Here is a 23,949-nt window from a genome sequence, read left to right on the forward strand (position 1 = left end):
TCTTCTTTTTCTTTTTCTTTTTTTTTTATTAAACCAATGTAATCTTGTGTGTAAATCCTGCCTCTGCAAGCCTTGTCGACAGAATTAATAAGTGTAAAAATCATAAGTCGCTCTGCAGCTGTGCGCGCATGTGTGATACAGAGTGTGTGAGTGTGCATTTGTTTACATGTGTGTGCGCGTGCTTAGCATGTGTAATAGGTGTGAAATCAATAAGTCCTGTCGCGGCGTGGAAAACGTTCTCCAAATTGCAACACATTTATTTAAAAACCTGCTCCGTCCTCGCTGCATGGAACGTTATTAATATCGCTCGTGGCGTTTTTGTCATCCTGAATGTGTTTGGGAGATGAAACCGATCCCAGACAGATGCATTTATGCCGCTCCTTGACACGGAAGCATATCTCAGCCGCTCACTGGAGATCGCAATTACAGATTAAGGAATCAAGAGATGCTTCCCCCTCCAGTAGAAATTAGCACCATTACTTCTATTTACACATATAGAGATGTTTGTATTCTAGTCTCCTTTTATTCCTTCACATTTCCTTTATATTGAAATTTTGGCTCAATAAACTTCCTTAATGGCCCCTAATGATGACTAGGCCCATGTCACCTGTAATGGTTTTTAATTTCCCTCCCCTGTTTTTGTTTTTCCCGCTGAAATCCCCTGTGCTTCCTCTTATTACACCCTTCCTTCCCTTTAGGGACCCAGTATGGTGTTATTACTGTGCAAAGGTGTGTGTGTGTGTGTGTGGTATACTGTGGGCGGAAGGTATCTATCGATTGTGGCCATCTTCCAGGATACTAAACTAGGCGTGGTGATGTCAGCGGTGATGTCATCCTGTCAGGGTAATCAGAGCGTGCCATTGGCTCAGAGGTCTGACAGATGAGATGGCATTGACCTCTGCGAGCCAGGACGGGACAAAGCCACGTCTCTCAGCTCCCCTCTGTCCCCCCCCCCCCCTTCTGAGGAGCTACCTGTCATTCTCACATCCGTTTGTTCTTACGTTTTCACCCTCGTTTCTTAAAAATTTCGCCTTGCGAACGAAGACTCCATCCTCTTTCTCCTCTGTTTACCGCATTTCTGCCTCCATCTCCCACTCACGCACACCGGTTTTCAATAACGTCAGATGTCAGTGAATAGGTCTTGCCGCTCCAGTGCACAGACTGAGAGTGATCCAGTGAAAACCTCTCCCCCTCCTCTTCTCTCCTCTTGTCTCCTCTTCTCTCCCCTCCGCTCCTTTCTCTCCTCTTCCCTCCTCTCCTCGAAGGGGAAATTGGATTCTGTCCATGTCCATAATGAGGAGATGTAGGAGAATAAATAGATAGCTCAATAAACACTTTGCCTCTTATTGCTTCTCCTCCCCTTTACTCCCCATCCCCTCCCTTCTTCTCACTGTGTTGCACTCCTCCTCCTCCTCCTCCTCCTCCCCCCGTCTCGTCGTTCTCCCTCTCTCCAATTCTCTCTCAGACACTCATGCAGTTTGCCCATGTCTGCGCAGCTCAGCGAAAATGTTGTAGGTGCACGTGTGTGTTCAGAATGTGTGTGTTATATTTGCATAGGTGTGTGTGTGTGTGTGTGTGTGTGTGTGTGTGTGTGTGTGTGTGTGTGTGTGTGTGTGTGTGTGTGTGTGTGTGTGTGTGTGTGTGTGTGTGTGGACCATCTCATGAATATTCGGTTTCATCTGCTGGTGCTGTGACGATGACAGAGTTAATGACAGTGACAGATGTAGAGATCATTCTCTACCGCTCCCCCTCCTGTGTGTGTGTGTGTGCGCGCGTGTGTGTGTGTGTGTGTGTGTGTGCGTGTGTGTGTGTACGATTAAGCACGAACACCAGTATACATCAAATAAACAACACCGCTAATATCATAAATATCGCCACTTTCCTAAGAGCGGTTTCGCCGTGACCAGAAATAAATCTGTGGAGCGTGCGGCGTGTTTGGGAACGCTGCGTCAGCCACTCTGTGATGTATCAATCTCAATCCAAACAATCCGTGTCCGTGCAGGTGAGGACATGCTGACCTTTGACCTCCACAGTCTGGCGACGCTGGCGGCCGCCCGTGCCCTGGAGATGGGGGGAGAGGTTGCGGGTGTGGACCAGCAGTGTCCAATCAGGAAGAGACTCAACCTGCGCAGGAAGTGCAGCTGGACGCCTCGCCACGAGCCGGTGAGGCTTTGCTGAAGGCATATTTTGTGTTTCTGCATGCAAACATAAATTATTCATGATGAATATGTTGAGCAGTGGACACAAAACTCATTTGTGTGTTTTTTTTTTTGCAACAAGCTTAACAAAGCAGTTAAAAAGCCAAATATGATACTGGGAGGTTGTCACTTTTATTAGAAGCAAATGAACAAGTGCCCAACGCTGTTCATCCTTAGTAATGCAAATACAGACATCAAAATCCCAAACTGCAAACACCGTCGTGTAGTGTATGCTCCTGTGTGTCAGACAAATATCATTACCTCAGTGATAATAAAATGAATAACTAAAAAATGTGATTTTAACGAGCCAGAAATATTGTGATTCCAAGTGAAATTGATGTGAGACGAGGAACACCTGCTGTTGGGTACAACAACATTTTTAATTTATTTAAACAGCACCAGAAATAAAGCTGGCAACCGAAATATATAACATATGTTGACTTAAAAAAAACAACATTTTCTGTAGAAATTATTCTACAATTCATTACATAGCTATTCCTAATAATCGTATTCCTTCTGTTAATGCTTGTTATCTATCATCATGTGTGCAAATATCACATGCAGTGCCAGGTCCATCTCTCAGAAATCCTCTCTTTTAAGGATAAATCGTCGTCATACACAAACTGCTGTCGTGACCAAACTTCTGCTTCGAGGGAAAATCCATTCAATCATCAAGCTGCCCAAACATAATCTGGCTACTTCACATATCCAATGACTGCTGAATTCAGTTTGTTCAGCATTGACATTCCCTTGCTCTCTGTGTGTGTGTGTGTGTGTGTCAGGTGTGCCCAGTGAAGGGCTCCATGGAGACGATGGGAGGGGAGGAGCTGGCCATGCGTGTCCAGCTGGCTGAGCTACAGCGCCGCTACAAAGAAAAACAGAGAGAACTGGCCAAGCTACAGAGGAAACACGACCACCAGTGAGCAGAGACAACACACACACACACACACACACACACACACACACACACACACACACACACACACTCACACACACACACACACACACACACACACACACACACACACACACACACACACACGCACACGTTTTGTCTCGATTGAGTCGTGCATTCCAACATTCACAATTCTGCTGTCATGTTGCACCCTCCTGATTTATCAGGACTTGCTGTCTGCTCATACCTAATGCAGTTTGACCTGTAGCCAATACAAGTTTCCTCCTGATTTCTTCTGCTGTCTGGACTGCATCTTTGATCTCTCCCTCTCTCTCTCCTCCTCCTCCTCCTCCTCCTCGTCTTCCTCCCCGCAGGAAAGAGGAGACGTCTCGTAGCCCTGCCCGCCGGGGACCCGGCCGCCCCCGCAAGCGCAAGTCCACCCCCGGCCCAGCTGCCGCCGAGGGCTCCAAAAGACTCAGGTCAGTCCGCTGATATTGCGTCAGTATAATCAGTGTGATTGGCAAGCCCCGCTCATTCAGTCTGATTTCTGTTTGTGTTCTTAGTGAAAGGCACGGTTGATTTTCAAGAAGTTCTTCTTCAGCTGAATTGATTCAAATGCTCTATAGCTGATGATTTGCTTGATTGGGCGCTGGAAGGAGCTGCACACACACACACACACACACACACACACACACACACACACACACACACACACACACACACACACACACACACACACACACACACACACACAGGGTTATGTGACGGGAGCTGGAAGCTGGGTGTGATTTTAAATGAGAGAAGGTAATGGAGATGAGACCTTCATTAATCATCATTAATCACTTTTAATCATTTTTATCACTTGCATTGATTATGTCCTGATTCCCTGTGAACCTCAAGCATATATTAATACAGCCGGACAAAGTCCTGATGTGCAGTTATTACAGTGATAAACGACTCAACGCCCCCCCCTCACCCACCGCAACACACAGCCAACACATTATTTAACACCTTGCACACTCTTTTGCGCGGACACACACACACACGTCGCTGGAGTCGCACACTCGCCCGCACGCCAGCGCTCAAGACTCATAATGATAAATGTGTTTTCCCATGCTGCCCCACCTCTGGTAGCGTGCGCACCCCTCGCCTTGATAAAATGATTTGAGAAACCCGGGGTTTGTCACAGGTGCCGTGATTAGAAAGCGCTAATGAAAGTGACGACGGAAGGCTTTAGTCATACATGCTGCTGCAAAACACACACGCGGAACCTGTTTAATTAGTTGCGCTGGTCGCGACGTGCCTGAGCAGCATTTCTGTTGTTATTAACGAGCGATGTATCATTTGTTTACGCTTTCATCTCAGAGAGAGAGAGTTGTGTGGTGAAATGAAGCGGTGAGATAAAGTACACACACGTCCAAAAGTGCACGAAAACCTCAGCATCTTTGATTGTTGAACATGTCATTCCCAAACATGGTTGTTCTTATTATTATTATTATACTGCCATAACAGCCTCCATTCCTTTTGTGTAGGCTTTTCATCAATAAGCTGGCTGCAGGGGTTTGCTCCCATTCAGCCACAGAAGCATCAGTGAGATCAGCCACTCCTGTCAGACAGGAGAGGCTCGAAACAAAGGAGTTTGCATGATGTCTCGTCCAATAACATCTTTAGGCAAAAGTGTTTATAGCCGTTCTGAAAAAGCACTCTCGGAGGGGCGAAAGGCCTGCCATCATAGAAAAGGGCCAAGACAGGATAATTGTTCAAACAGGGATAACAACGCACACTCAGAGTCATTAAAGGCGAGGCTGTAAACATGAAAAGTAACGGCAATAGTTGTGGGAAAAAGGAAAAAAATTCAGCCTGAGAGCTTACGTTCTCTGCAGTATTAAGATTTCTCTTAATTGTAACTCAAGGGCACGGATCTGAAACATGAAAAAAACATCCATACCTTTTGGCCGTATATTCTAGTATAGAGTCTGTGCATTCACACTAATCGTACCGTTCTTGAGGACTTGATGAACTTTGTTGTAAGGACTACCTTGAAGATTCTTTAGATAGATATTTTCCTTTGATTTCCTTCTCTCTCCTCTTGTCTCATCTCCTCTTCTTGTTTCTCCTTTCCTTTCCTCTCCTCTCCTTGTTTCTCCTTTACTTTACTTTACTTTACTCCTCTCCTTGTTGCTCCTCTCCTTTCCTCTCCTCCTCTCCTTTCCTCTCCTCTCCTCTCTTCTCCCCTCCCTCTCCTCTTCTTTCCTTTCCTCTCCTCTCTTCTCCCCTCCCCTTCTCTCCTCTGCTCTTCTTTCTTTTCCTTTCCTCTCCTCTCCTCTCCTCTTCTTTCCTTTCCTCTCCTCTCTTCTCCCCTCCCCATCCTCTCCTCTCCTCTTCTTTTCTTTCCTTTCCTCTCCTCTCCCCTCCCCTCCTCTCCCGTGAGTGGAGATGCTGAGAGCCAAACCTTCCCTCTGTGGGAATATAGGATTCACCTGCTTCAGACACCAGCTGCTAACAGAGTGTGTGAGCTGTGTGTGTGTGTGTGAGAGAGAGAGTGTGCTGGCTGCCTGTGGTGTGAGAGAGCATGCATACAATGAAGGAATGACAGAGAGAGAGAGAGAGAGAGAGAGAGAGAGAGAGAGAGAGAGAGAGAGAGGAAGGGAGGAGTAGTGTTCAATAGAGGTTAGTGTTTATCGATCGAGCCCTGAAGCTCCGGTCAACGGACAGACTCCCCCGAGACTGCTTCATCTCTCTCTCTGTCTCTTTCCCTTCCCCCTCAACTATTCTCCTCCTCCCCCGTCTCTCTCTCTCTCTCTCTCTCTCTCTCTCTCTCTCTCTCTCTCTCTCTCTCCACACCAGATAAGTCTTATCCTTTCATGTGGTGATTCAGCAGAGTTTCACATTCACACGGTCGCTGAATATTTCTGTGTTTGCCGTCAAACGGCAGAGTCCGTCTCTTACCCCGTCAAAAGTTATGAGACAGAGAAGGAGTCGGGCGAGGGCGAGACAATGAATGAACCTGGCAGAGAGGGAGGCGTAACGAGGAAGAGGAGAGCAGAGAGGCAGAGAAAATCCCCTTGAATGGGGAGAAATGTGTGATCAGATTGATTCCATGATCTGTTTGATATATAATAAATTCTCATTAAGTGCGCCTGTGCTGTCTTGCAGAGCCGGGTTGAATTTACTGGAGGAAAAAGCCAGGAAGAAAATGTCCAATCACAGCTTCAACAGCCTCAGCGCTGCACAGGTCGGTCTCTCGCCGAGGTCTCTCATGGCTCATCCACACACTCTGACAACCACTTCCTGCTGTTAATGTTTTTTTCCCTCTTTCCCGGATATTTCAATTAGCGGAAAGAAATTAGTCAATAACGAGCTGTTCCGCTCCTCGTCTACAGATGAAAGCTCGCTGTAAGCACAGAGGTCGGCCCAGCACCCTGAGCTCCCGGTTGGCCAGGCGGGTGACCCAGCTGAAGCACAAGGCTGCAGCCCAGCGAGGGGCACCGTCGGCAGGCATGCTACACTGCAGAGGGAGCCCTGGTGTGGAAGGTGCCTCCAAGAGTCACTGCAGACAAGGAAGAAAAGGTGGGTGCAGAGGGATCACATACTGTGTAACGAGAGACTTGTTTCCCGTTGGAAGCACACTAAAACTAAACCTCCCCCCCCTCCTGCTGTTGATCCATCAGACCTGCAGCTGGACTGGGCAGCTGGTGAGACTGGAAAGAGGAAGAGGGGTCGAAAGCCCAAAGTGGTGATGGCCGTCAACGCAAGCAGAGCTCACCACAAGGACGACCGGACCTCTGAGAAACAGGACGTTAGGGGAGAGAGGAGCGACAGCGAGAGCTCGGAACGCGGTGAGTTTGCAGTTCACAGGCGATTACACACGCGAGTCGAGCAGCGCTGATTTGGCTCAAAGAACATCAACCGGTCAATGTGAGACATCGCCGTGAGAGTGTGTGTGTGTGTGTCCATGAAGCGTCTGAGAGGTGGGACGTCTGCCTTCATCAGGGGGCCCTCCTCTCACTCCCAGCTCGTCTGTCACACCGTTAAAACCGTTAACGACTTGCCACAGGCATGCAACACAGCCACCCTTACCCCGAACGCCACACGGTAATGTGAGCCCACTCCGGTCCTGTTCAGAATCTCACACCCCCGGTCATCCACTCTCTCTTCTTTTCACCTCCCCGACCTCGTGAAAACACATTCCTCCTGGCTTTTAAATGCCAGGAGGAGCGAGGAACAAAAACTTGAGGGAAAACGCTGGAATCAGATTGACCTCGTGGCCTCGATGGCACAAAAAGTAGTCGTTGAATATCTGTGTGTGTGCGTCTGCGCTTAAGTATTTGTGTGTGACTGAGGCAAAGTGTTGACGAGAGCGCCGTGTAAGTGACAAGTGTGTCAGAGATGTGTCGACACCCGACACAACCCCCCGCAGTCGGCGAGGCACAGCTGCCAATAACAATCCGTGTGTGTGTCTGAGTCGCTGCCCGTGTGCATGCGTGTCAACATTTGCTTCCCGTCACCGCAGTTAAGGAACAAATCGTGCATTATTGTGCAGCTTGGAGTTATAAAATGTGATAAAATGTCCCACTTAAAAACCCCTCGGGGGGAAAAGACTTGACGGCGGTGTTTCTCTATTCGCTCGTCTGACTTTTGTGTTGACGATTATGCGCGTTTAGCCCGACTGTAGATGCCAGAGGAATATTGAAAGCTTGCTGTCAATACGTCTCATCAAGTGAGTCCGCGGCTTTAGTTAAGAGTGTGTCCATGTAGATCCCTTGAAGCTTTCTGACTGATCATATTGACGTTGCGATCCCACAGAGGAGGAGGAGGACGGCAGCTATGACAGCGAAGATGGAGCTGGTGACATCAAGATTCGCTCATCCTCTAAAGAAGCTCCTGCAAACCCTGCCGGGATTGTGCCTTTTTCATCGCAGTCCTCCAAGCTCCAAGCAAACCAGAAAGCCAGGAGTAAGACACAAGGGCATCCCGGTGAGACCTTCATCCATGCTGCTGTGCATGATAACATGATTTTATTGGAGTTTAGAGAAATCTACATTTGTTTTAGTTTTGAAAAGTTTCAGAAGGGATAAAGGATAAACTTGGAAATGTATGGCTGTTCAGGTCACCCAACATGTAACAGTATTAGCTTTAAATTTTATGAAATATTATGGATGGTTTGTGGTCAAATATTAAGTGTCTTTAATCGAAACTAAGATGTTGACATTCCTTACCTCCATAGTAAAGAAATTATCAGACTAAATCAAATCTTCTATCAGATATTGACGTTTCTGCGATTTGTCCACCAACTCTTAACTTCGAAGATGTCTCCTCCACCTTCAGGCTTAGGGAACGTGCTGAGCGACGATCAAAGGAGAAGGCCGAGTGTCGCCAACACAGAAAGGGGACATCATGACCACCAGGGGACTAGAAGAGCGTCCCTGTCCAGCTGGGGTGTATCGTCGGTGGGCTGCAGCTTCGGGAACGGTCAGGGGAACCATGGAGCTCTGACAGAAGCACACAGGGCCAGCAGGGAAGCCATGAGGAGGAGCTCACACGGCATTCTGGGAAAGGTGAGGACCAATGTGGCGTGGTGAACCTCACAGTGTCACAGCCGTATTTAACTTTTGCCAGTGACTATTCAACAAGTAGATTACTCCCTGTCAGCAGTGATTGTGACACATTTACACCCTTAAAATTGGCATTTGCATCTTGGGACGTCCCTCCTCAGCTGCTTCATCTGTGGATTCTGTGTAAAGATCAGGGGAACCAGCGCTTGCTAACAATGTTTCCGCCTCCCTTGAGCCATTTCTGAACTTGTACAACTTGCTCTGCATGATACCTTTTGTTTTTTTATACAGATTATAAAAAAAAACATGCACAAAGTTAAACTTTGACTACAAAAAAATGACAATATTCGGGCAGGAAGCTGTACAACTAAATGCTCTTCTCAGGTTCAACATTTAAGGGGACAGAATCTGTGTGCTTTGCTGGTATTTAGTTTTCCCCTGATCATCGAGAAGTGCATGGAACTGTCTATTATAGCGTGGACAGGTTATATAAAGAGTATAACAATAAATCACTGCAGTCACAAAGTTGCAAGGAATATAATTATTATTATTATTATTATTATTATTATTATGAATGAAGTTAATGAGCAAAAAGGGACATCCTGTTTTTCTCTGGTGGTCAGGACGGGTTAGGTTAGGTTCAGACAGGATATAAGAAGAAAGGTGACTCAGAGGAGGTCACGCCCCTTTTCCTTCTGATGCATGCAAATGAAGGCTGTGAAAGAGGAGAGGAGAGGAGGAACTCTCCGAAAAGCCCTCGCTTCAAGTTCACTCTCTTTCTTGTTGAAGTGAGCCGCATCCTTCCAGGCAATAAGAAAATCCTCGAGATTAAAACTGACAGAACCGACCAATGACTCCATAACTTTATATCTGTAAATCAGTCAACTTGCCGTCAGTTTGCATGCCTGCTCTAACACACCGCTGGCCCGTTGGCGAGACACCCACACTCATTTTAATGAGAGATAGCCCGAGGTTGCCTCAGTCTTTGACTCATTGGGAGGGAATGTCCAAAAACTCCAAACAAAACAGCAAAGTATAAAGCTAATCATTGGCCATAACCCTACACACACCCATGCATGCCTACACACACACACACACACACACACACACACACACACACACACACACACACCACTAGCACTAAAGAGAAATAATCACCCATGCCCTCTGGTGACGAAACCTCTGTCACTAAAATATATGGTCTCCTGATGTGGAAAACATCACAAGTGCACGCACACACACACACACACACACACACACACACACACACACACACACACACACACACACACACACACACACACAAAATCTCTCTTGCATTGTATATTATGGTCTTTTCTTTGGAAAGCCTAAATACAAGCAGTAACCTGTTGGGCAAGCTGACTTTCCATCATCACTCATCAGTCATCTTTGGATAGACTAGCCTAAACCGGTCTGGAGATGGATAGTATCTGGTGTGTGTGTGTGTGTGTGTGTGTGTGTTTGTGTGTGTGTGTGAGAATCTAAAGTTTCTAGATTAGTATGCGTCCACCTTGCTGAAGTGTCTCTGAGCAATACACTGAAGTCCTACAAGTTCAAAACTTGCAGTTATTGCTGACTGTGACCTCTGACCTTTGAGCGAACGGTGGCAAGTGAGAAAAAGAAAATCCTGCGCAGGCTTAATTAAAGTATCGCATTACAAGAAGCACCGGAGCCTGCGGCTGCTTTTCACTGACGAAACCATCACATCAGCCTGGAAAAAGACTTGGTTCAGTCACCTGCAGATCCTGTTTACTGTAGATTAATCTGAGCATATAGTGAAGTGATGCCATTTCCTGTTTCCTGTCCAGGCCAAGGGCCACGCAGTGAGCCGGCTCCTGCAGAGCTTCGCAGCCGACGATGGCTTTCGGTTGGACGAGGAAAGCAGCTTCTCTGAAGGCCAGGAGGAAGAGGAGGAGGAGGAGGAGGAGGAGGAGGAGGAGATAACGTTGATCCACCTCCCTCCCAACATGCCTTGCAGGATACCTGGTAGGCATCGCCAGTGACACATCAGATATAATTACACACACAGGTTTTAAAAGCATGTTGGATCCTTTTCACACACGCATACACACCTCTTTCTGCCTTTTTTTGTCCCTCCTTTTCACTTCGCATAGCAATTATTCAACACGCTTACAAATTATGTATATCGCACCCTTTATCTTTGACACCCATCCATCTTCCTACCACGCCCTCCCTCCGCAGCCCTGCCAAACTGTGTGCTGAGTAAAGAGATGTTGGTGGACGGCCTGAAGATACTGATCTCCAAGGAGGATGAGCTGCTGTACGCCGCCTGTGTCCAAACTCTGGACCTGCCTGACATGTAAGGCCCGTCTTCCTTGCTCTACACCCCCTCAGCTGGAAAAATGCATACTCCTTCACAAGATAAAACATCCAGCAACTGCCAAATATGACCATTTATTCAAATTCTATTGATACAAATATGAGAAGCATCAATATCTGAGTGGATAAGCAGCATGGCGTAAGATTTTCTTGGGAAAAATCCTGAACTAAGTACTAAGAAGACGTATTGCAACAAGACTCTGATTTACAAAACAGTTGAAAACGTTGCTTAGCTCCGATAGAAATGTCTGACAGCTGTGTGAATCTTGACAAACAAGAAGTCTAGCCATCTACAAAGCCAAGACACACAGTAGTGGCAACTAACACAGCTTCCAGTGAGGAGACAAAAAACATTGAGAAATCTTACAGTGGAAATTGTGCTTAAATTATAAGTTACAACGTTCCCTTTCCTGTTTTTTTCTCTCCTAGATTCAGTGTTGTCATCGAAGGGGAACGAGGGAATCGCCCTCGGATCTACTCGCTGGAACAACTACTGCAAGAAGCTGTGAGTTTCAGTCTTTTGTCGTTTTGTGGGTTAGTTGTAGAAACTCCACGTGCGTTATGCAGATGATGTTGTGTTATATTTCCAGGTGTTAGACGTGCGGCCCCAGAGCGAGGCTATCCTGACCGCCGGGACGAGAGTGTGTGCCTACTGGAGCGAACGCTCTCGCTGTCTTTACCCCGGATACGTCCATCGAGGTGAGTGAGACACGGGCATCCTCACCCTGCACACATACGCCAGAACAGCCCCGGGAACTCATGTCCTCCGTCCTCTGTGTTGTGGCTCAGGAGGTCCCGGTGAGGAGGAGAAGGAGGGCAGTGTGATGGTGGAGTTTGACGACGGCGACAGGGGAAGGATCTCCCTCGCAAACATCAGGCTTCTGCCTCCAGGATATCAAATCTGCTGTGAGTGTGTCTTTAAAAAGAGGGGTGGATGGAAGGAAATGCATGGTGAATGAACAAATGAAAAGCAAAGACTCCACCATTTGACGACTCTTCTCCGTCAGGTGCGGAACCCCCTCCAGCACTTCTGATCTCACCTGGTCACCGCGGGAGACGAAGCTCCACCCAGGAGAGGAAAGACACGCCCACAGAGAAAGCAGCCAATGAGGAGACAGCAGCGAGGCCCCAAGAGAAAAGACCAGGTGAGGGAGAAGGGAACACAGATATCCTCTATTCTTGTAATGAACCCCACCAACAACCACATAAAGGTTTTGGAAATAATGTAATAACTATACTATACTATAACTAAAACATGTCTTTAGTTTGATATGTGGGGGAAAGACTGGCTATCTATTTCATAAGACAGTCGGAGGAATGTACTCAGACACCCTGAGGCTTTAATATGTGTTGTCTGAGAAGTACTGGTCTAACTAGTGAATGCATTCACAGTTAGCCCTTCAGGCCATACTAAAATCCCCCAAACAAGGCCTCATTTGCAGTTCCAACTGTCACCAATTATGAGATGCCTCCGAGTCAGAGGAGTGCAGGTATATAGATCGGAACCTCGTAAATAAAAGAATTCTCGTTTGCCGCCTATCAATTAACCTCTATATGACCACATTAATCATGGTTTTTACGAGGCGTCATCCTTGTGTTTTGTGTAGATACCGGTATGTGTATGTAACTCATCACAAACTCGGGGCGATAACAAAGCTGGAGGGAGCGACAGGTTTACCAGGTTTGCTGTGGCATGCGTAATAGATATGTTGCAACCGACCTGACAACGTGGAGATCAAGGAGATAAAGATATTACGTTTCTCCAAAGCTCTTGGTTTCCACCATTATCTCAGTCTGCTCTGAAGCCCTGTCAGTTCATATTGATTGTAACTCCTCGCTGTTGCCGGCTCCTTTTTCAGTTGGCAGACCGAAGAAAGTCCACTCAGTGCCTAAGAATGCCAGCGCACCCACATCAGTAACGGACACTGTAACCAAAGGCAACACTTCCCTGCTGAACTGGTCCGCGCCCAGGAAAAGACCGCCAGTCGACTTCTTCCTCTTCAACGGGACGTCTCGGAAGACCCAGAGGAGGATACGAGAGCGAGACTTGGGGCTGTTTCATCGGCCCGCCTCCCATCTCCTCGCACCCCCGATGCCCATCAAAGGTATCTTTGGCTCCCCTTTTGAAGGTGACTCGTTCAGTAGCATCGCCAACAGCTACTCTACCTTCAGAAGCGGCGGAGGCTCTGGAGTGGGACGACCAGCTGCCACAGTAGCTTCCATGGGGCTCCGGGACTCCTCGTCCTCTGCTTGCCCCTCAGCTGTCACCATGGCGATGGCAGCTGGGGGCAGGAAGCCAGTGAGTGAACGCGACAGGAAACAGTTCCTGGTGAAGCTCGACCATGAAGGAGTAACCTCTCCTAAAACAAAGAACAGCAAAGCCCTGCTTCGACTCGGGGGGAGTGGAGGAAAGGGAGGCAAGGGTCCCTCGTCTGCAGGGGCGTCGCCGCGTTACATCCACCCTGCCGTGCTGGTGAAGGAGGGCAAGAAGGGAGGAGGGGAACGAGACGGTGCTGGGACCCGTCCTGAGCCTCTGGTAAAAGGTTCCCCGCCCCTGAGAAAGGATCTGCTGTCAGCAGGTCTTGGGGTCAAAGGTGGGGATTACAGCCTGGACTACCAGAGTGACGGCCCCAGCTCTTACTCTGAGCTGGATGAGGATGATGAGGATGATGGTCAGGATGCTGAAACACCTAGAAGCAATGCAGCAGAAACGAGCCACCGCGGCGGCCGTTTCCTCTCCCGCCTCTCCGCCTGCTTCTCCTCCTCTTCCTCCTCCTCTTCCTCGTCCGCCTCCGTCTCTTCCTCGTCCGTCTCCTCGTCGGACAACGACTCCTCCTACTCCTCTGATGAAGAGTCCTCCTCCGTGCTGCTGCGCCGCGCGCTGCTCCAGCAGGACAAACACAAGCACAGGCAGAACATGACCTCCGACCTCCTGAGCCCTGACCCCACCGCCTCCAGCTCGTCTCCCTCCGCCTCGGCCCCGGCGCACGGCTACGTGGCAAACGCCAGCACGAATGTCTCCGGGTCTAAGATGAGGAGCGACAGAACGGAAGACAGGAAGGAGTTTGTGACAAAAGGAAGTGTGTCGGGGAACAGTAGCACGGGGAAGAACCAGCTGAAGAGGAAAGAAGGGGTTTCTAGCAGCCACCATCCGAGGCAAAGCAGTCCCGTGAGCCAGCAGCCGAAACCTGCCTCCAAGGACCCGGCATCAGCGAAGAGGCAGAGGATGTCTTCACCCGAGTCACTGCCTAACATGACCCCCCGTCTGCCTGGACGCCAGCTCTGGAAATGGTCTGGCGACCCCACACAGGTAGGACAGTTTGATTTTTATATTCATATCTGTCAATTTGTGTAACTTTTTCACATTTTGTAGATAAAAATGTCATTTCTAAATCCATTTTCGGGGGTTTTATGGTTTTATGGTTTAAAAACTCTCTTTCGTTGTCCACATCGGCAACGCTATAAGACTTCCTCCATGAATTTATCATCCTGATTATTAAGTCCCGATCCCGAGATAACGTTTGAGCCACCGCTGCAGCTCTCAGCCTCCACCCCGCTGCGTTTGTTTGCTTCGTAAACACGTCTGCATCTGTCGCCTGAGACGTGCAGCTTAAAAAGACGCTGAAGGTGTGTAAATGTTCCAACAAATGACAAGACGGAGCTGAATTATAAGCGCGTTACCCATGTTATGGTTACTGTGATAGCAGTTTCAATAGCGCTGCTTTTATCAGGTTGACAGTGAGTTGTTGGTGTGCCAGCAAACATACTCCTGTAACTCAATAGGATCAGTGTGTTATGATTGGAGTTGGGTATTAGCGACTTCTTGGCTTGGAAAGCCATATTAAATCTTAGCACACTTTGGTAGACTGGGTTTTAGCAAAACAAATGAAATAAATTGATTTCTGAAATGAAGGCTGGTGGTGAAATAAACCCTCCACGCTGAATAAATTGACCGAGTGTGTTATTTTTACTCCCTTTCGCCGACAGAGGAGAGGTCTGAAGGGTAAAGCCCGCAAGCGTTTCTACAAGGCCATCGTGAGGGGCAAGGAGACGGTGCGTGTCGGGGACTGTGCTGTGTTCCTGTCACCTGGCCGGCCCCAGCTGCCCTACGTGGGCAGAGTGGAGAGCCTCTGGGAGTCGTGGAGCTCCAGCATGGTGGTCAGGGTCAAGTGGTTCTACCACCCGGAGGAGACGCGCCTGGGGAAGCGACACCGCGACGGCAAGGTAAAGGCCAGGGAGTGCAAGTAGAATTTCTAAAATGGAAATGGTCAAAGTAACAGTCCGTGACATTTCCATATACATTTATTACCTCTTTGCCTTTTATTCCCTGTTCCCATCTGGTATGAATGGTTGAACATCCACTTATTTCATGAGACCGTTAAATGCTCACTGTAAGCTGGGTCTTTCCCAGGAAAAAAAAAAACCCCAGCAACTGTACAGGAAGTCGTGTATTTTGCATTTCTGGCAACTGCAATGGTGGTTTGTTTGGAATAAATAGAAAAAGAGCTGGGTAGTTAGCATGATCAGCAACATTCACCACGGCTGAGCAAACATAAAAGATCACTGCTTGCAGAAACTCAGACTTTATCCTGAGAAAACCACGCTGACAAAGAAGGCATGTGTGGGAAGCGCAGAATGAAAGTGGCACCGAAGATATTGCCAAACAAAAACAACATTCTTGCCGCTGTTTTTTGTGAATACAACATTTTGATGGTTGAATACATTATCTTTTCTGATTTCTCAACCCTTCTTCCCGCCTCTCCCTCCCAGAATGCCTTGTACCAGTCGAGTCATGAGGATGAGAATGACGTGCAGACCATCTCCCACCGCTGCCAGGTGGTCAGCAGGGCCGAGTACGATCACCTGATGCGTGATCGTAAGCCCGGCAGCGTGGTAAACGACCTCTTCTACCAGGCTGGAAGCTACGAACCGACCACGGGCCAGCTGGTCAGCGCGGACGGCATGGCCATCGTGTCCTAGCACCGCCGGCTAGAGAGGAATCCAAATATTGAACCTGAACTCTGGAGACGACTGCTTCCAGGATGGTCCGTCAGAACGGAGCTGGGGACAGAAGGGAAACCAAGACAAAGAGTTCTGACTCTGCGTATCGATCCGTCCCTTGTAAGAGAAGGAGCTAGCCCCGCGCGATAAAGCCCGACAGTACTGGCACTTAAAGGAGCCTGGTTTGTTCTGGGGGAAAAGTCTGATCCGTGTCAGATTCGACCTCTTTATCAGATGTGGACTGAGGCTCCTTGTCGCAGCGAGAGTCTACAGCCTTCCCCGTGGCTGAAATAACAGAGGATCTCGTCACTGCGACAAGATTACGGCAACAAAAGACCAGGAACCAAGGACATGAGCACTTTGGAGTACGGCCCCTTGGATGTGCGATGGAGGGAGGGTGTCAGACTTGGCTTTCTGAATCAAAGATTGACTCAGAGAGCGGGAGAAACGGCATGGTAAGGAGAGACTTACTGTAAACCACACTGGTTTTGGAGGGTTTTAATGGTCTTATACTGGTAGTTTGACGATGACAACATGATTGGGAGAGGACAATCCAATCCACAGGACCAAAAAAACACTGTAGTTCGGACTTTGTGTATAAATGCATGTGTGTGAGTGTGTGTGTGTGTGTGTTTGCAGAGTGGCTGCGATGACCCTGTTGGCATTTAATGAGCTCTAAGTAAATAGTGCTTAACCGTGCGTGTGTGTTTGTACTGTGTGTGTGGTCATGCACGTGTTCGCCCCGCGCTCTCCAAGCGGGGAGGACCACATGACGCGCAGCCGGTTGGTCTCTAACACAATATGAATCTGTTCAGTACTTAACGCGCAGTTTTCAGCGGCGACTGAAACACGAAGCGATCTTTTTTTATTTGATTTTTTTTTTTCTCCTGTCAAGCCATACACGTCAATACCTCTCTCTCGCATCCTCCTATTCGGGTGCGGAGACACATGTACAGGTAGTTGGATTGTTTATTGGAAATGTGTGTGTGTGTTGGTGTGCTTGTGTACATGGGTGTGTGTGTGTGCGTGCGCTTTGTACAGCATCATGTATAATATATCATGTTGTAAATAGTATACATATATATTTGTTCTCGTTTTTTTTGTTGTTTTCTTTTGCAGAGAAGATTATTTTATTTAGTTTTTTTTAGGGTGTGTGTGGCCGGGGTTGGGGGAGGGTCTGACAGAGGGAGGAGGTCGGGTTAGCATCCTCCTCTCTTAATGCACTGAACAGGATTGGAGGTCGGGATTTGGGGTCAAACTGTACAACTGATGTGAAGACTTTGTGGTTGTAAGCCCTGCTTTAGGCAAAGGGTGAATATGTAGAAAGGGTGGTTGGGAAATGTTTTTATAAGAAAATCAGAAAAATGTGTCCAAATCCCTTTTTTTCCTCTTTATTTTTACTCTGTTGGGTTTAAAATGCGTATTTCCTGTTGGGACCTTTTTTTTTTTTTAACAAATACTGGAAAAGAAACCAAGTTTCTGCTGTTCTCTGATCCTAAAAGAATCTAGTTCTTCTTTATCTATTTTAGCCTGTATTCCTATATAAAATGTAGATATTTATCTGGCATCAAAAAGAAACATACCAAAGCACCTGTGAGTTTACGCTTCACCACATTAGAAGAAAAGTAATTTTTATGAAAAAGACATAAAAACCATTCAATCAAATCTGAATCCGGGACCCCTGCAATCGCCGAGGTATTTTAGGTAGAGTTCTTCTCGTTGTCTGCTCGTGTTCACCCAGCGTTGCTATGACAGCCTCCGAGAAACGTCGCAGCAACATTGTCTGCGCGCTGCCCAGCTGATGCACTTGAGGTAACTATGGCAACCAGAATGGCATCACGTGACTGTGAAGGACAATCAGAGCCAATCAATGGGACAATGTTGAGAGACAAAAAAAGAAAAGAAAAAAACAAGATAAGGATCAAATCACAAATTATGCTTCTTGTCACTTTTATTCCTGCTTTGCCAAAAATGTCTCCGTGTGTTTTATGTTCGCTTGTTTTCCTCGTTTACCATTGTCTTACTGTTTATGCAAGCCTGTGATGACTGTTTGTTGTCAGTGTATAGGATGTACAGGGGGAAGAACATGATTGCCTTTTTCTTTTCTTTTCTTTTTAGGACATTGACTGACTTTTAACAACAATGTTGCTGTTACACTGCAAAGCAAAAGCTTTAAAAGGAATCTAATGTGAAACTCAATTTTAAAATATTACTTTATGGGTCTTTAATTGATTTTTTTTTAAAGCTGTTTTTTTCTTTAAGAAACACTGGATTCAGTTCTAACCATCATGTTTTGACAGAAGCGACATCATTTTTTTAATTTTATTTTTTTTAAATGTTTTTTAGACCCACTGGAAAACTGCTTTGTATGGTTGAGATAGCCTACTAAAATATATTATCTAATTTCAGTCATTCTTTGGAAATATGACTTAAATATTTCCTCATGTACAAAAGGAAAAATTATTTATCTTAATTTTATTGCCTTTTTGTGTTTCATTAAAAAGAAGATTCTTACAAAAACAAAAAAAAGACACATCTTGATTGTTTTTTCTCTCCACCTTTTGCTTGTGCTCTGAATACCGCCTTGTGTTCATCAATGCCGATCATTTGTCTGCTGAAGGAAAATGGACCAGAGAAGAAAGCGTGGAAGAATGAGAAGGGGGGGAGGGAAAAAAAGGCAAAAATCCGAGAGGAGGAAGCCATGTGAAACTGTAGCTGTAGCCAATAGACGGGGAAGAATGGGCAGAGAAAGGGAAACTGTATCTACCGGTGTTTGGTGAGAGGCGGGCAGGATAACGTCTCCCCTGGCTGTACAGGTGGGTCAGGTATTCAGAATAATCAAAACGGAACAGGACCATTAAGAGAACAAAGCGAGGATATCGGCTTTCAGCCTGCCAAGATTTCAAATCCTCACTTTTGTGTGTGTGTGTGTGTGTGTGTGTGTGTGTGTGTGTGTGTGTGAATACAAAAATGCTGCCTGCATGTGCTCATCAAACAGAGCGTGTTAGTCTTGTGTACACACCAATATAAATCCACGCAGTCTGCATGCACTCCGGTACTTCCATGTGTTTTTGGCTTGCTTGCATGTGTGTGTGTGTGTGTGTGTGTGTGTGTAATGCAAGAGCTGGGGAGAACAGTAGAGATTATCCCCGTGCAGGGTGTGGAGTTTCTGGGACAAAGTGTGCGAATTACCGCGTTTTATTTGAGACTTCCTGTGAAATATTCACACCTTTTTATCGCACTGCAACTGGAGCCCTTTGTGACGCGGCTTATTGCAACAGTACAGTCTGCATGGAACATAGGCCTACATACCTTTGACCTCGGATTACGGTGCGGTTGCCTCATGGCGGCCGGCGACTTTTAGCACAGCGTTTCCTTGAACGTCACATATAAACTTTGTTTTACTGAGCTGTGTCTTTAACGTCTGCCCCTCCTTGGCCCTTTTTTCTTTTCAGACACCGTATCTCCCTCTGCTTTACTTGTCAATACAGGAAAGGTTGACTCATATTTTCTTTTCCTGAATAACTTTGCTAATGGTCCTTGGCCGTAGTTTGAAATCACACACGCATTCAGGCTCTTTGTCCAGCGTGTGTGTCTTTGCTTTCCTTTTGTGTTCTGCGTTTAGCTGTTTCTGCAGTTTAACTTGTTATTATAAAGATATGAAATGGTACGCTTGCCAGTGTCACCGCGCGCGCACACACACACACACACACACACACACACACACACACACACACACACACACACACACACACACACACACACAGATATTCTGCACACTGTTGGTCTTTTACATCCTCCTCATTGGCTCCTCAATCGCCCAACGCCTTCAAAACACACAGACATTAAGTGCAGCCTTTGACTGCTTATCAGCAGGTTTGCATTGGGCTTATCTGGTTGACATTGTTAAACTACTTTACCCAGAATGCTGCGGGAGATAGGGGCACAATGGGAGGCTGGGGGTGCCCTCTGAGTTAATGAGAGAGGGCTTTCACGTCGTAAGAGCAAACATGCCGCAAGTGGTGTGTGTGTGTGTGTGTATGTGTGTGTGCAAAGGGTCAAGGTGTCAGAGCAAGGTGTGGCCATTTAAACAAAAATAGTATGTCTTTAGTTTTTCACATGAGGGCAGGTAGCAAAGACACCACATCTGGAGCACAAGTCTAGATACATCTTGACGCTAGACACTGTCAGCTGCTCAATATGCATGTGTGTGTGTGTGTTCACCCTGGGTTAGTGTTCCAATCTGGAGAAAGCCTTTCATTTCGATATAGCCGGATCACTGAAGTGAATGAATGACCGTCAGCTGCGGTGGGATGCAATGTGTGTGTGTGTGTGTGTGTGTGTGTGTGTGTGTTGGGGTATATTCAGGTCACTTAGAGTGGGAGTAAGGAGATCAGCAGCACCTCATCCATTGTTCATATGAGCCCCTATGCGCTCGCCACCAGTATCCATCTTACTATCTCTGTGTGTGTGTGTGTGTGTGTGTGTGTGTGTGTGTGTGTGTGTGTGTGACATTGTAGATGTCTGACTCATTGGTAGTTGTGCAACTTCTTTTGTGGCAACAGATGGTAGGCTTACATAAATCATGGATTCTTGGCGGTGTGGAAGTCATGTCCATGTTCTCTGACATTACAACACCAACAAACCTCCACTGTCCTTTGTGTTTCCCCCAGTTTTATGACTTGTTTCACTTCCCTGGCCCGTTTCACAGAATAAAGAGAAAAAACATATGTTTGTGGTCTGCTATATTTCCCACAGATAAGTGGTCATATGTTAATGCAATATTTTCTGCTCCAAAAATGGAGCGGTCTCCAAAAATAAAGTAAATATGGAGCCTCGGTGTCCTCAAAGAGCTATTTGAACTCACTGTTTTACATCAGTGTCTATTGTGGAGTAAGAGTTATTGATATTAGATCTTACATGCGTAAAATAATCAGGAACAATTTTGTTATCCTAATATTTAATCTGAGACACCAACAGTTAATTTTGGCTGCAGGAGACACATTTTAAATCAGATGTTGTCTCTATAACAATTTTTACACTATCTGTATCTGGTGTATTGAGTACAACATTTGGAGAAAATTCAGAATTTTGGGAATCAATTTAGTTATTATTTTAAATTGATAATTGTTTTTTTGTCAACCACATTTCACAGGTTTTGTTTGGACACTATGATGTGTTTTTCTAATTGTACGGTATTTGTGTCTTTAATTTAATTAATTTACATTTAAAAAAAATAATATTCCGAATTTTTGTTGTGTATTTTCACTAAATATAAATGCTTTCTAGATAGTTACTTAAAAGAAAAATCCCTCTGTAAACTACCAAATTATTTAAATTGTCTTGTGACTGAAACAGGGAAATTGTGTTTTAAACCAATAATATACATTTAAATTACAATGTATATTAGCAAATATAAGAACATGTCAAAATAAAAGTCTTTGTAGTTCCAAACGCGATTTGGAAACAGATTATTCCCCCATTTTACTTTAAGTTATGAAGAGAGGAGCCAGAGCACAATGATAGGAAGAAGAGAATACAGGGACAAAGAGGAGGAGGAAGAGCCAACTCTGGGTCATCTAGGGTCAAACTCTCTCTGTGACCTCCGAATCCAAGACTTTAACGCAAAACCACCGTGATGATTTCCTCTGCTTAATGCAGACACACACACACACACACACACACACACACACACACACACACACACTGGTGGTTATCACCAATGCCGGTATTTGATATTTAGAATAGTAGAGGAGTCTTGGCCGGCTCGCGGCTGCCTGCCCCGACGGTCAGGATAGGTCAAACATCCTGTAAAGCCTTCGTGGACACAGCAACCCGAGACACGGAGACCAGATCGCTGCTGTGTGGGAATGTGTGTGTGTGATATTTACGATACGATCTGGATGCAGTGTGGAATTTATATGCGTGTGTGTGTGTGTGTGTGTGTGTGTGTGTGCGTGTGATGCTTGATTGCCAAGCTTGCTGACTCCACCCCAGCGACAGCAGGAGAGAAGATATACACACACACACACACACACACACACACACACACACACACGCCTCAAACAGCCCTGTATGTTCTTTCCTCCAGATGAGTTGTCAGCTACACTGCGGGGGTCATCAAAATACCTGTAACTGTACACCTGTCTGGATGTAAGACGTACAGTAAATTAACACGAAACCCGACCAGCGAGCCAGCGTTTGATGATTTATCTCCTCGCATGCTTCCGTCACCGCTTTAAACGGGAGCTGACGCAACGTTTGTGAACGGGGCCGACAGTCAGGTTGCATTTCTTTACATTTCATCAGATTTTCTCCAACATATTCCACGTTAAGTGAATACCGCGCCACAGAGCCACGGTAACCTTTCTACCCTGACTGGCTGATGAATAAGGCTGTTATCATGCTATCCTTTAAAGACGGAAATGATCCGCAGAGAATGTCTATTTGCTTTTTTTGTTGTTGCAGAGAGACGAGAGGATGGATACCACTCTCATATCTGTCCAGTAAATCATATACATATGTATCACATATACCTAATGTGTTAATTAGTGATCTTTACAGGTGCTAGTAGGTGGATCTTGTTACCTGTGGCCAGGCTGTTTCCCCTGGGCGTTATCTCCATGGACCACTTCAAAAAGTGTCACATGACTGATGTAGCTTAGTTAGCTCTCCCATTAGCAAACTAATCCGCTAGCATGCTCACCGCCACCTGACCATTTGCTGTGCAAACTTTTACAATTTTACTTAAAAGACCACACAAGCTGTCGCTTTGACAATGTTGTTTAAAGATTTTTCCTTTTCTTCTTCAAATGTTATATTTGCGACTGTTGCGCGACTTTTCAATAAAAGGTTGGAATAGATCCGGGCAGTCGGAGGACCAACTCCCAGGGTCCTGTTGACCCAGAGCAGCATCTGGCGGTCCCTCTGAAGTGAATTGTTAGCTATTTTATTTAGTTTCCTTTTAGGGAAATGCTCTGAGTGAATGTACCTCTGGTCAACACTTACACAATGTATATGTCCAGGGCTTTTATTGTGAAAGGCAAGAAGGAGTGGATCTGGTATGTTGCTTTTGTTGAAGTTGAAAGAAGTAACCATAATTTGTCCTTTTGGTTTGGACAATGGTGGGAAGACAAGAAGACTCTGGTGTGTAAAATGTTGAACTATTTCTGTAAACACTTCATTGTACATTTTGGGTGATCAAACATTTTTTTTTTACTAGTTTTTTCTTCCCATATATACACGAAAACCAAGTGTAGCCCTTCCCTCACTGCTCTATATTCACAAATAAACTTTGTCTGATTTGGGAGTTTACTGCCCATTATTTGGTGTTTTTGTGTTTCCTGCACAAAAACACAGACGTGGGGGGTAAATTCCTAATATTACTGATTTACAGTTGGCTTCTCTAAACGGCTCCCCGTGGTGAGAAGCTGGATGAGCTCCCTGCATTTTCACCCTAAATTCAATCTAAGCTCTCAATCACGTTTTCTGCTGCAGTCTGCGTTACTCAGCCCAAACAAGAAACAAGAAAAAAAACTAGAAGAGAAAATTCACCAAATCCTTTTTTTCTTCTAAAAATTCTAATTACTGAGACCAAATATTACCTGATGACCTATGTGTTCGGCGGAAGGTAATTTGCAATGTTTTTTTTTTTTTTTACTTTACACTTCACGCACACGGCAGATTCACAGCAATTAAGAAAACAGACGACCTCTGCAGTTATTTCAAATCACACGAGGAGCCCAGGCAATACTAGTCCCAGTTGAAAAGGGGCTAATGTCAAGACATAGTTACCATGGTAATAAATGGCAGAAAATTAATTAACAATTCAGAGAATAATTGGTAAACATAGCAATTTCTGCACTGAAAGTAGCCCCGGTAGAGCCGTTGCTCATCTTGAAAGCTCAGACTGATAATATGAGACCATGTAAGACACACA

At 46.0% G+C, this 23,949-nt stretch overlaps 1 protein-coding gene across 1 annotated transcript in view; it reads left to right on the forward strand.

The window, feature by feature from the left end:
- The window catches only part of bahcc1b (BAH domain and coiled-coil containing 1b), a 52,574-nt gene extending 34,035 nt beyond the window's left edge, over window positions 1–18,539 (forward strand). The window contains 17 exon segments of the mRNA XM_084040527.1: window positions 2,003–2,163; window positions 2,981–3,117; window positions 3,468–3,572; window positions 6,250–6,328; window positions 6,477–6,663; window positions 6,765–6,932; window positions 7,900–8,070; window positions 8,422–8,651; window positions 10,478–10,655; window positions 10,872–10,989; window positions 11,439–11,514; window positions 11,600–11,708; window positions 11,799–11,915; window positions 12,017–12,154; window positions 12,869–14,319; window positions 14,997–15,233; window positions 15,780–18,539. Coding sequence (XP_083896653.1) covers window positions 2,003–2,163; window positions 2,981–3,117; window positions 3,468–3,572; window positions 6,250–6,328; window positions 6,477–6,663; window positions 6,765–6,932; window positions 7,900–8,070; window positions 8,422–8,651; window positions 10,478–10,655; window positions 10,872–10,989; window positions 11,439–11,514; window positions 11,600–11,708; window positions 11,799–11,915; window positions 12,017–12,154; window positions 12,869–14,319; window positions 14,997–15,233; window positions 15,780–15,989 — 3,872 coding nt within the window. The 3' untranslated portion in view covers window positions 15,990–18,539.
- The last annotated feature ends 5,410 nt before the right edge of the window (window positions 18,540–23,949 follow it).

Source organism: Eutrigla gurnardus (genome assembly GCF_963514095.1).
Source record: "Eutrigla gurnardus genome assembly, chromosome: 22".
Lineage (NCBI taxonomy): Eukaryota > Metazoa > Chordata > Actinopteri > Perciformes > Triglidae > Eutrigla > Eutrigla gurnardus.